Below are 12,558 nucleotides of genomic sequence, written 5' to 3'. Positions count from 1 at the left end.
GAATTCTCTAAGGGTATTAGCTCATCAGCCGAAGGGACATCACCGGTTTGAACCTCGGCCAATTTAACGTCAACCGGAATCGTGAATAGGCGAAATTTCCTGTTCCTGTTGTGTTCTCAAAAAAGCCACGAAGTTCGAACAGCGGACCCGTCGCATCTACCCGAAACTTCTCGCACAGCTTCACTAGGTCCTCCTTGCACAGGTCGTAGACCCCAACAGACAGTCAGAGCTATGAGAGAGTAAAATGAACAGATAAAGAAGAGAAGACCAATAACCAAACAAAGGAACACCGAGAAAAAACAAAACAAAATCACCTCCGTAAAACTTCAAGATAATCCTACAAAATGTCAACACCAACCTACTGTAAGGACGCATTCAACGCCCCACCTGACAAGCTTGTCTCCTAGCTCGGTCAAGGATAAACAACAGCTGACGCAGGCAAGGTCGGCAGGCCACTAAACCTAGCTGTGCCACACAGAGCCCCAACAGCAAGTTCACCAATTCAATAATAATAACTTTTGAATCGTAAAGAATAAAAATAGAAATAGCAAAAGACAAATCAGGAGCGGTCACAAGGCCCCCCCCCATAAAAAATTCCCGCAACCACGCTCTGCTACCGGCGATCGTGAAATTAGATTGAAATAACACCCAGAGACCGAGACGTGGTACGGCCGTAGGATTACAGACGTTAAACCCAAAATAATATAAAGGCAGTTCCAAATGATCAAAATATATTAAAAGTATAAATGAAGTCAAACAAAACTCACTCTGCTCAGGCTTCCGGCTGGGATACCGACCAGCAACTTTCGACAAATACAGAACAAAACGCAAGATCAGACCTAGCTCACAACAGGCAGCAAAATTTTGTCTTCTGCGCGGCGAACACACACAGACTACCCGCCGCACTGCCTCGTAAGGGCATCGAAGCCTGTGGCTCCAAAGATCGCGGAGATGGGGGAGATAGGTCACTCCGAGCCATGAGGCATGGCTTACCATCGAACTCTGTCAATAAAGAGGACAACTCATAAGACGTTAAGAACCGAAGCCATATTCGATAACTCCTGTCTGCGAGTACAAGAAAAAAATATCACTCCTCCCTTACCTTAAATTCTTTTGTAACACTTTACAAACTTATAACTGAAACTAGAGACATTACAATACGATATTTTTTAATTCTAAATAACCAAGGTCACACACCCAACCCCACAAATCCGCCATCTTTGGCGAAAATTAAGCTATTAATTTTGGAAAATGATTACCAATTAAAAAAATTGAATTCAGACAACCGTTATTTCCATAAATAAACTTCACCTTTTCTGTGACGGAGTATTTAGGAATAGTATGTAATATAAACAATAATTTTAAATTTGAAAGAATATATGAATCCTTGAATGTAAAAATTACATAAACTTTCACATAAACCAGTAAAATTACATAAAAAATGCGCACTGGTGTCAGTTTGTGGAATTAAATTTGAATTATTGGGTTACATGGATGAAGCCATCCAGTTCTTTCAAAGAATGTATGAGTTAGACATGTATTATGAACACAAATTGCATTCCTAATTTTTTACAGGTACTCATTCCTAATAATGTGTTCAACATTTTGGACAGCGCGTACTGAAATCAATATTGTAGCCTTCAGTGATGGGATATGAGAAACAGATATTTGGAAAATAAAGAATCAATTACTAAGTGCACTAAATAATAAAGTGCAGGTTGGTGGAATATCTTGTGATCTTGCTAAAGCATTCGATTATATAAACCATGAATTATTACTATCACAACTAAATTTTTATGGAATTCGAAATATAGCTGGCAAGTGGTTCAAATCATACCTTCATGACAAAAATCATCAAATTCAAATAATAGCACCTACTCAAAATGGGGTGTTGTAAAACATGAAGTGCCTCTAGGTTCAATACTTGGTCCTCTGCTTTCTCTCGTTTATATTAATGATCTGCCCCCCAACCATCAATTCTCATTCTAAACCTATACTCTTTGCTGATGATACTATTATTATTTCACATCCAGAAATTGACTGTTTTCAAAATTGCAAAAATGATGTCTTTGCTAGATTGAACCAATGGATTAAAGCCAATAACCTCACATTACATTTTGAGAAGACAAATTTCAAGAAATTCTGTACTAATAACAGGACTTGTGTAAATCTAAATATAGGTATGATGATGAAATAATCAAGGAAATAGAACAACTAAATTTCTTGGCCTACAAATTGACAACAAATTAAACTGGAAAACACATATTCAATACATTATCCCTAAACTAAGCTCAGAATGTTTCGCTATGAGGGCAGATGCAGCACTCACAAAAACAGAAACCTTAAAATTAATTTATTTTGCTTACTTCCATTCCATCATATCATATTGAATCATTTTCTGGGGAAATTAACAGACAGCAGCAAAGTATTTAAAATTCAAAAAAGGATCATTATACTAATAGCAGGCACTAAAAGGAGAGAATTATTTAAGAAGTTTAATATTCTTCCACTTTCCAGCGAATACTTGCTCTCACTGTTACGATTTGTAGTGGATAACATGGAAAAATTTCAAACAAATTCAGATATCCACAATATAAGAACAAGATACAGATACAATCTTCATGTACCAAATTCTAACCTCAGTAAATATGAAAAAGGAGTTTACTACCTGGAATTCAGTTATTCAACAATCTTCCACCTACAAACAAGTATTGTATTTGTGCTATGACCTGTTCTTTAGGCCTATGAAGGATCTATGGAATGTAAATAAATTCTATTCTATTCTACCCCCGGATACAGGTAGTCCAAGACAATTGGACCGTCACAATGGAATCTTACATGTAATAAATCCTTTCACACTCAATAGCTCTGTACTTTACAATGAATTTATTTACGAGTTTCGTAGTTGGGCTTGGACTCTCTGAAACCAAAGTATATTAACCTGACTTATTGCTTGCCACTAACAAATATATTGATATTTCGGTAAAAAGTTCCCCCTTCCACATTTTGTGTACCTGTTTCTGTAGAAAAATGCTATAATCCTTGAATGGTTGTGTCCATCAATTCAAATATCCATCTACAGCTTTGGTCATCCATAAAGGAATGTGTTAATGTTGGTGTTCATGGCACTTATCAATGCTACCAACATTGTTAGTCCATAAATGAGGTACAGAGGTTTAACGATCTTGGATCAGAACGTTCGGTCAGAAACTGATTCTGTTCTTTCTTCGAACGTATTAAGTACAATGTTAAGCAAAATACACATCGGTTGTGAGTCGAGACTGTATGAGAGTAATTTAATGAAATTAATTTACATGAAATGGACATCACTAAGAAGTGTGTTGCTGTACGCAATTACGAGAAGTAAATGTTTTTTTTGAAAATTCTCCCCACCCGATCCGTGCCAGAACCAGTCTCTGCTGTACCCTGCCTCTGACGGACTCGTTCTCTGCCTGATCCTGTCACTGTATGACATGGACTCTGTCGGGCCGAATATGCGAAGACCGGGTGAAATAGAGAGGAAGACCAGCTGAGGCACAGACCGAGTCAGGCAGAGCCTGGATGTGGCAGAAGGGTCCCGCAGACACTGGTTTCGGCAGGGAAATTTTTAAAAATATCTTCAAAATTTTCGAAAAATCAAAGTACAGCTATTTGTCAGGGTCACATGTCAATTGTTTACACATTTTTAATAAATAGAAACAGAGAAGTTTCTTAGAAGATACCAAGACATCAATAAGTGATTCAGAATACAGTAGGCACAAAGAAATGCTGTTAATGAGCCATCACTGGAGAAAAATAAGTTCAGTGTACTGATTGGTCAAATAGACTCTAAAGGCAGTAGAGGGAGATTCCACCATTTCTAGGGGTTTCAATGGACAAATCACAACAAAAACATGTGGCTAAAAAGCATCTATTCAAACTCAGCAATTAGCTGAAGTGATAAGAACACTGTTACACAGATGTATTTAACGGAAATAAGATACTGAGAACTGAAATCCAATCATACACTGGTGATCAGACATTTGAAAAATAGCAATCTAATAAAAGGTATTCAACATTATTGAGACATGTAGTTACATATTAACATGTAAATGTGATGTTCATCCTTCAGAATGCAAAATGTTGCCATTATAAAAATTTTAAGACAAGGAAAGAGATGTATATTTATAGTAGGAGGAAAGATGAAATGATAAAATATCAGCATTTTCTGTGCTCAAATACAGTTGTGTAATGTTTAAAAAAACACTTCATCATACAAAAATTTCTAGTACGTACCTTATGAAGATCTAATTTGAAATTTCTCTTGTAACAAAATAAAGAATAAATTCCTTTATCCTTGTGTACAGTATCTGAAGTTCTAAGAAACCAAAATTAGATGTTGTCAACATCTTACGGCACAGATTTAAAATATTAATCAAATCTATCAGATGGTTTACGAGATGAAGTATGTATGTGGCTGTACAGACCATTAGAATCGACAAGGAAAGGTACAACGAGAGACCGTTTGACTGCAGTACCCTGAAATGCAAAGACTGGGTTCTACTGCACAATAAAGCCCCAGCACATAAGTCTCCGCTAGTGCAGCCCACTGTTATTCTCCCGGTCTTGCACTATTTAACTCTTACCGTGAATTAACGGTTGTCTCTTCAGGGACGCAGCTGAGTTCTAGTGGGTTTGAAGATCGCACTGTAGTCAAATGTGGATGTTCTCAGAAATGTTCCAAACTGCATAAATGCTGTCAGAAATACGTCTTCTGATAGTAACTGCATCGAAGGACCTATTAGTGCCACCACATTCAATATTATCTTGTCCTGGAACTTGGTGAAGACACCATATATAATTTTTTATTGTTAAGATGGGGCAAGACTAAATTTCTGTTAAATTATAACCACTAATGAATGGGCCCATGTCCATGACACAGATAATATGCATGAGAATATGGAGCAATAGGAGAATGATATCGATGGGAAAAATGAAGGACTCAAAGAAAAACCTGTCCCAGTGCCCGAGCCTGTGCGATGAGATGCCCGTTCTATGAAGTGGCCTCTCTATGTACAATTTACTAACAGCAAATATATGTCCACACCTAATTACTTTTCACTGCACTTGCATCATAAATATATCATTGAGGACCCATCATTGGATGCTGACCCATTGTGATGCCAACAGGATATGGAGACTGCGGTGGGCCGCTAGGTTGCTGAGGTGGACCCCCTGCGCCCGTCTGGGGTGGCATTCCTACCACACCTCCAGGCATTGGTGAATGCATCTGCATTGCAGGAGAAGGCTGCATGGTTGGGGGAGCAGGAGAAGAAGCCACCTATAATTATTAGCATTAACTCACACACAAAATTTAAAAGTCTATAAAAACGTGGTTCTGTCACTACATACTTCTGATCCCGTGAGGCAGTGGTAGTTTTAACGCACAAAAATCATGAATAATACCAATTACTTTTTAGGTTAGTATAGAAATGTGTTCGGTTATTGCAATAAAGCAGGGCATGATAAATTTTTCCTCAGACTAGGAGCCCAAAAGTATTTTGATGTCCAGAATGTTCAATGCCTGAGATGAGTATGTCATATAATCATTGCTGAGCTCAGACTTTAAAAAGCAAAAACTGACATAAATTAAAAATAAATAAGTGAAATTTAAGTTGCCCTCGGTGGACTAGTGGTTAGCGTGCTCGCCACCGGACCCAAGGTTCGCAGGTTCAATACTGGCCAAAGTCGATGGATTTTTAAGGGTGATAAAAATCCATAGCACAACTTCCTTCAGATTGGAAGTAAAGCTAGCGGTCCCATGTCGTAGATTTACGGTATGTAAAAGAACCTTACGAGCATGAACGAGATGATGTTTCGTAAGCAAAATTCAGCGGCCATTTCTCACCCAAGTCTCCTGATTTACTGCTAGATGGCTCTGGCAGTCAAACGAGGATTGAGTAGAAATTGTGCAGTCAGTGGGCTGGCCACTCACTACTCTCAAAAGCACGCTTCAAAGACCAAGAAACCTCTGAAAAGGAGGCGGCGTAAACCCACAAGGGGGATTGTAGAGTCAAGGAAAAACAAGTGAAATCTGAAGGTTTCTGACGAGAGTGTGACACAATATGTATAATTATTCTGTTTGACATCATCCATCATCTACATGTTTTTTAATTAGAAAAACATTTCTGTTGTTTCTACTTCGGCCTTCACATGAATGATTGAAGGACAAAACTACTCTGGTCAAGTGAGTCTCAATTTTGGTCCATGTCTATGACATGGCCGACAAAATGTCATTATGTTCAAAGGTGACAGTGATCAACGACATTTCATTCTTCTCTGACCTCCCATAAGCACTCATCTCGTAACCGCATTCACTCTTTCTGTACTCTTTTATCTTCCTTCCCTCAGCTGAACCTCCCTCGTAGTAATATATTCGACATCTTCATTTTCAAAGATATTTGTTCAACGCAAACCAAAATGGAGATGGCTGCCAGAATTAAATGTCACCTAAATGTGTTCAGCAACAGCAGACTTAATTTATATGGTCAAACAACTCTCTTGTTTGTATTTGCTGTCTAACATCACTAATCTTAAAGATGGGTGTCTTCTGCGTTGTGGTGCCATGTGAAGACAGCCACCATAATAACCTCAAATCCAATTATTCACTAGTCGCACCTGCGCTTGAGATTCTGATGGAAGGCTGAGGCTGCATAACAAGTCCCTTACAGCAGGAAACAGCGAGCATTCATTGTGGCTGACTCCAAATTCAGCAAACCTCTTCAGCTGAAGGCTGGCTGCAGTTGTGGCCGAGGCTGGACCAGGATCTCGCTTCTCTGCCAACTGCGTGAGGTTCGTACTCACATCGTACACCAATGGCAGAACCAGTGATGGTGGCTCAATGGTGGATTGGTATGGGCCTCCAATACGAGTAATCTGGAGCTGTGTAAAATGTTTAAAATCATGTAACCATTAGGCACAACCAACTCTCACGTTCAGACAAAAGTTAACAAATCATGCAAAAATTATAGGAACAGCAAATATAATTATTCTAAATGCTAACAGTAATCAACAAACATAAAATTCAAGTTTCCAGGGTTTAAAGATTACTAACATTATCAAATGAAGCTGACCGAGTGGATAAACAGAATGAATATTCAACATTTAAAAGCATACCAATATTTAAACTCTCATTTAATGATATTCCAGCACCAGGCCAAGTTAGTGACGTACAATGAGAGCAGTTGAACTTACAAAAACAAGGATCTTGGTCCTACAAACTAGCACCGCTGCCATTCCAGTTGGCACAATAGGTGTGGCAGAGGGTGGAGTCCGCAAGCTCCACTGCACAGCCCATTTCATCTGCTGCTGCTGCACCAGACCTGGAATCTAACAAAGAGAAGACATCGCGTTAAATAACGCCCGAAATTGCCATTAAGCAGTCGCAAAAATGAGATCTGTTACAATTACAAAATGAGAAATCTATTAACAGAATATGAGATTCTCATAATGGGGAATATTAAAATGGATATCTTGTGGGTTGTTGCGCTACGCTGCGGTATGCCCCCTCTCCTACTGGATCCCTTGACTTCTCCTGATGCTCATCTCATTCCCATCTGATCCAGCCAAGGTTTTGCCTTCATTGACTAGTTCCTATACCTCAAACCAATTACTCACACACACCGACTTGTTAACTTGATGACGGAGGTAGTGAGTATTGTGAAACACTGACAGCCATCTTAAAAAATATGACCAATTTATCCACACACAGTAACCGAGTAACTGCTAGTGCCTAGTACAACACCCATAGACTTACATAACATTTTCATTTTTTCCACATGTGCAAGCACGCGCACACAAATTCCAAATGTTTGAAATGAACACAAGAGTCTGTTAAAATGACAATGCACCTGCACTTGTGAATTTTCACTCTAAATGTTTAACTTATTCAACACCGAAACTTCTGAAAGATATTTTGTACAGACTAAGTGTTCTAAATTGTATGCCGTACATACAGAACACTAAAATAAAAATTCAATCCCTATTTAATTTTTATCATGATACATTATATTTTCATATTTTAGCATTTTTTAAAATTAAAATTAAAATCTAAATACATCACCACACATTCACCTACCAATTCAAGTTTCATGATTTGTACAAAGTCTTTAAGAACATTGTACGGAACATTTAACATCCTCCCAAAACCTGATAAAGCATTAGGTTTGTAAGGAGGAGCAGCTGCTCGAGTGTCAAAGAACTTCTCAATAATCTGAAACAAACAGGAAATCAAAATTTATAATCTTGAAAATATGCTCACACCATCCCTTCTTTCACTAAAATTCACACACAAAAGAAAACACTATTACTATCAATATTTACTCTCTATAAAAAAACTACTCTGAAAATGTACTAACAACAAGAAAACAAAAATTTCATTCAAATAATCAGTGTGTTGCTGTAGACTCCATATAGCTAAAATCATCATCATCTAGTAGTCAAGGACTTAGGCCACTTGTTGACTTGACCTGTCAACCCTTAAGTCTCTACAAAGATTGTCCTCAATTCCTTTATCCATGTGGTTGATTGGTTTATTTGTTAATTTTATTTTTTATGGGTTCTCACCTGCAAAATGACACTCTTTTTTATTTACATACTGAAATTGTAACCCCTTATTTGCATATTCATTTATTAATTTTATGAGTTTATTCATTTCATTATGAGTCTGAGGAATCTTACATTAGCTCTGATCACATATTACAAAATGCCACACCTTCTTATGGGATCTATATACATAAACATCAAAATGTTTAATTTTCCAAACTGACTGAATTGTTTTTACTAACACATTACACGAGCAGAACATAAAACACACACACACGGGTACAAATAAAACTGACCTGCATTTCTTCAACTGTCCATTGCTCCTTGTGGTCAGGTAGTGGAGAAACCTTTATATGAAGTGACTGCAGGTGCTGCGGATTCAGACCTACCCGACACTGCAGCGTCTCCACCTTGAAATGCACTACACCAGGCTCTGTTGTTGGAATACCAGTCAGCTGATGGAAGAAAATTATAATTTTGCACACTTTTCTAAATATTAGCTTGTATTATCAAGCACTTTACTAACCAACAAAATTATTCTTCAGAATTTATGATCAAAGGCCACAGCGTAGAAAAGTCTGATAACAATACTGGTATACGTACACAATCATCATTCTGTATAAACCTCTGTAGCTGGCGACGCATGTAAACACAACCCAGAAATCTCTCCAGTGGAGAGAGTTCCGGACCTGGAAGATGTTGTGGGTGGGGTGAGGGGGAGCACAACAGATCCAGGGCCTCGTGGGTCAACAATGTTGGTACTGCTCCTGCCCAAGATCTTTGAGGAAGCACTCGCGAGAGATGACTTACACCTGAATGGACAGATACAATATTATGAGGAACTAAGATGGCTGTCTTCTGGGTAGTAGCACCATGTGCAGAAGTTTACCAATGTTTCAGAAGATGATGGAGGAAACAAAGACCTCTGAAATATTCATAGACTTCTACCAGACTACACAGTGCTACAACCCAGAAGACAGCAATCTTCAATGTCAGAACCTCAAATCCTACATTACAAGAGAGTGTTCAACCTCCTCAGCTACGAGGCGCGTCCACAAAGTAAGTTTCCCACTTGTCCCACAGCTAGCAAACCTTATATTGCGCGAAGCGACTGTGCGTACGTGATAGAGCAATGACATAGCATGGCGCATGCACTAACGGAACTTCCCGCGTTCTCACAGTAGCATCGTTGCAGCTGTTGAAGATGGAGGTTCTTATTCCAGCTCCCGCCGACTGTGAAGTGCGGTCAGTGATAACGCTAGGCCGCACACGGCTCGACGGACAGCAAGTCTCCTGCAGGAGTTCAGCTGGGAGGTGTTTAATCATCCACCCTACAGCCCGGACCTCGCTCCCAGTGATTTCCATCTTTTCCTACACCTCAAGAAATTCCTGTCCGGTCAGCGTCAGCATTTTGAGAATGACAGAGAGGCGGAGATGGTTGTCACACAGTGGTTCCAATCCCAGGCGGCAGACTTCTACGACACAGGTATTCAAAAGTTGGTCCCACGGTATGACCAATGTCTCAATTCCGGTGGCGAATATGTTGAAAAATAGCTGGACACTTGCTGTATCTGTTGCAATAAATATTTCCATGAAATTGTGTTTTGTTTCTGTAAACGGCCCCAGGGAAACTTACTTTGTGGACGAGCCTCGTATATAATTTCCATTTAAGTCATTATTTTACTCTTAGTTTTGAAATAGGTGAAACAGAAATCCCACAGAAATAATCCACAGACTTGAGACTATTGAATGGATTTCAAAATGTTATTCTAGAAATCATGGAAGGTAAACTTCAATGTGCTGCAGAATCAGCTACGTCAGTGTGAAATAATATTCTTGAATGGTGGAGAACACCACTTTCAGCAACTATTACAATCAGCATGGACAGAACCTGCAGTAACATGTCATCACCTAATACATAAGAAGTTAAGTATTCAAACATTAAATGCAGTATGTACAAATAATACTTTTGGGCACTTTGCTCTATATCCCTTATTAGTGCTAGGAGCTGTTTTTATATATGCTTTCTCATGCACGTGCACTACAATTGGTTTCTAAATAGCAACAGTGAACAGGCGACATACATCTGGGGGCTGGCAAAATGAAAATCTGAATTAAATTTGTACACAACATAAGAAAACACATCACGAAATGTTCAAACGCCTTGCTGTACTTGTAATACTGATTTCACCAGAACATGCCATCACAAATATACACAGTCACTATATTCATGGCAAACGCAACTTAAGCTCACACACTGTAAAATCTGTAAGAGTCTACACATCAGAGCAAATACTGCGAGATGATATTGTGGTCCACGGTTTCCACGTTAGAAAACTGCATTATCGGATTCTTGTGCCATGTTTCCCAGTAGTAATTTCCTGACATTTCAGAAGTACTTGCTGCCTCCATCATCATGGCAATGGAGGGAGCAAACACCTCTGAAATGTCAGTAAACTTCTACCAGACTACAAGGTGCAACAACCCTTAAGACAGCCATCTTCATACTTACTGCCATGAGAACCTGAAATCTCACTATATTATCGCTGTCTGAAAGCACAAAGCCAGTAGTTAAATTGTGCATTGTAAGACAGATTCACACCGCAGCAAGCTCTGTACTAAAGTGCAGCCCCACTAAAATATTAAAACTACAAACATTTGAAGGACAAAGTGTTTCTGTCTAGTAAAAAATAAAGCAATATATCATGGCCATTTCTTAAACTGATATGTTCCACAATTACTATAGTCCAAGTGACTGTAATTAGCAGCAGTTTGTGCTAAACAAGATGTCAATATCAATTCAACATCTGACATGGCATTCAAATCACCACTTAGATTTAAAATAAATGTACGAGTAGTTGTTCAAATACAATCCAATTGCATAATTACATTTATTTAATTTCTTAACAGAAAACAACATAAACTGAATGCCACAAGTAAGTGGTTAGCGGTTAGCATCTCATCATGGAGACCAGCTAACGTCATTGATATTTTCACGGTTCTGCTTTTCCTCCAGGCAAATGGTAGGACAGTACATCAAATTAGGCCAGGACTGAACATTCTTTCCAAGTCAATAATTCACTGGCAATCTTATCATTCAACACGGTGTTGTGTGACCTATCAGCAGCATCATTAAATAAACTATAAATAAATACATAAATAAAAAGAAACTGAAAGAAAAAAAGTGAAAAAGAATTTGAGAATCTTATCTCTTTGTGGGGAAACATAAAAAAGATAAATCATATCAGAAATATATGGAATTACGATAGGTACCATAAAAGTTGTCAGTGGAACCATGGTTCCGGATAATTTGACGTAAATACGTCATACCTGCTTTACAATTGAGTAAAGTTTGATTAAGACATTGCTTAAAAATGTAACGAAAAAGTGTAACTTCATTGTTATGTTACCTAGGAAACGTCAAACTTCATTGTTTGACGTTTCCTAGGTAACATAACAATAAAGTTACACTTTTTCGTTTCCCTTTTTCGTAACACATTTTTGCGGAATGACACTGGCCCTAAAATATAGACGTATTTACGTCAAAAATGTTTCCAATGAGACGAGAAATGTTAAACTAGGCAATGTTATTCTACATATAACTGTATCTCCAACTACATAGAACAAGCAGAAGAGGAAGTAATTGATTTTTGTGTATTATTAACCACCAACCAAAGTTCTGTATATCCTAAATGCAGGTTTCATGCTCTAGGAATGAACGGAATAAGTCACGTTATTATTGTTAACTAACCTGGCTTATGATCGGCCTGTGGGCTGTGTAGGGCCGAATGCCCTGTACCCCCAGGTGACTGCCCTGGACGGGCTGGCGAAGGGCGAGGCATGCTGGGAGAACCGGGCCAATTAGACGTGGCAGGGGAGGCCATGCTCTGGGACGAAGGAAATGGGCTGCCATCTGTATGCCCTGGGCCAGGTAAAAATCACATAACTGAACTTCAAAACTGAGGGCCAAACTTT

At 38.7% G+C, this 12,558-nt stretch overlaps 1 protein-coding gene across 6 annotated transcripts in view; it reads right to left on the bottom strand.

The window, feature by feature from the left end:
* Positions 1–3,894: 3,894 nt before the first annotated feature.
* The window catches only part of MED14 (mediator complex subunit 14), a 40,095-nt gene continuing 31,431 nt past the window's right edge, over positions 3,895–12,558 (bottom strand). For 3 of the 6 annotated variants that reach the window (XM_022081587.2, XM_022081586.2, XM_022081589.2), the window contains exons 22-28: positions 12,335–12,505; positions 9,187–9,395; positions 8,880–9,038; positions 8,117–8,251; positions 7,234–7,368; positions 6,658–6,921; positions 3,895–5,320 (exon numbers count right to left, since the gene is read on the bottom strand). In XM_022081587.2, the coding sequence (XP_021937279.1) occupies positions 5,123–5,320; positions 6,658–6,921; positions 7,234–7,368; positions 8,117–8,251; positions 8,880–9,038; positions 9,187–9,395; positions 12,335–12,505 (1,271 nt within the window). In that variant the 3' untranslated portion in view covers positions 3,895–5,122. The remainder of the gene's footprint in view (positions 5,321–6,657; positions 6,922–7,233; positions 7,369–8,116; positions 8,252–8,879; positions 9,039–9,186; positions 9,396–12,334; positions 12,506–12,558) is intronic. The other 3 variants (XM_022081590.2, XM_022081588.2, XM_022081591.2) reach the window with 3 other exon arrangements.

Source organism: Zootermopsis nevadensis, unplaced genomic scaffold (genome assembly GCF_977971745.1).
Source record: "Zootermopsis nevadensis isolate Lab colony 2312 unplaced genomic scaffold, Znev_1.0 Znev_ptg000024l, whole genome shotgun sequence".
Taxonomy (NCBI): domain Eukaryota; kingdom Metazoa; phylum Arthropoda; class Insecta; order Blattodea; family Termopsidae; genus Zootermopsis; species Zootermopsis nevadensis.
This window is presented reverse-complemented; position numbering and strand designations above follow the sequence as displayed.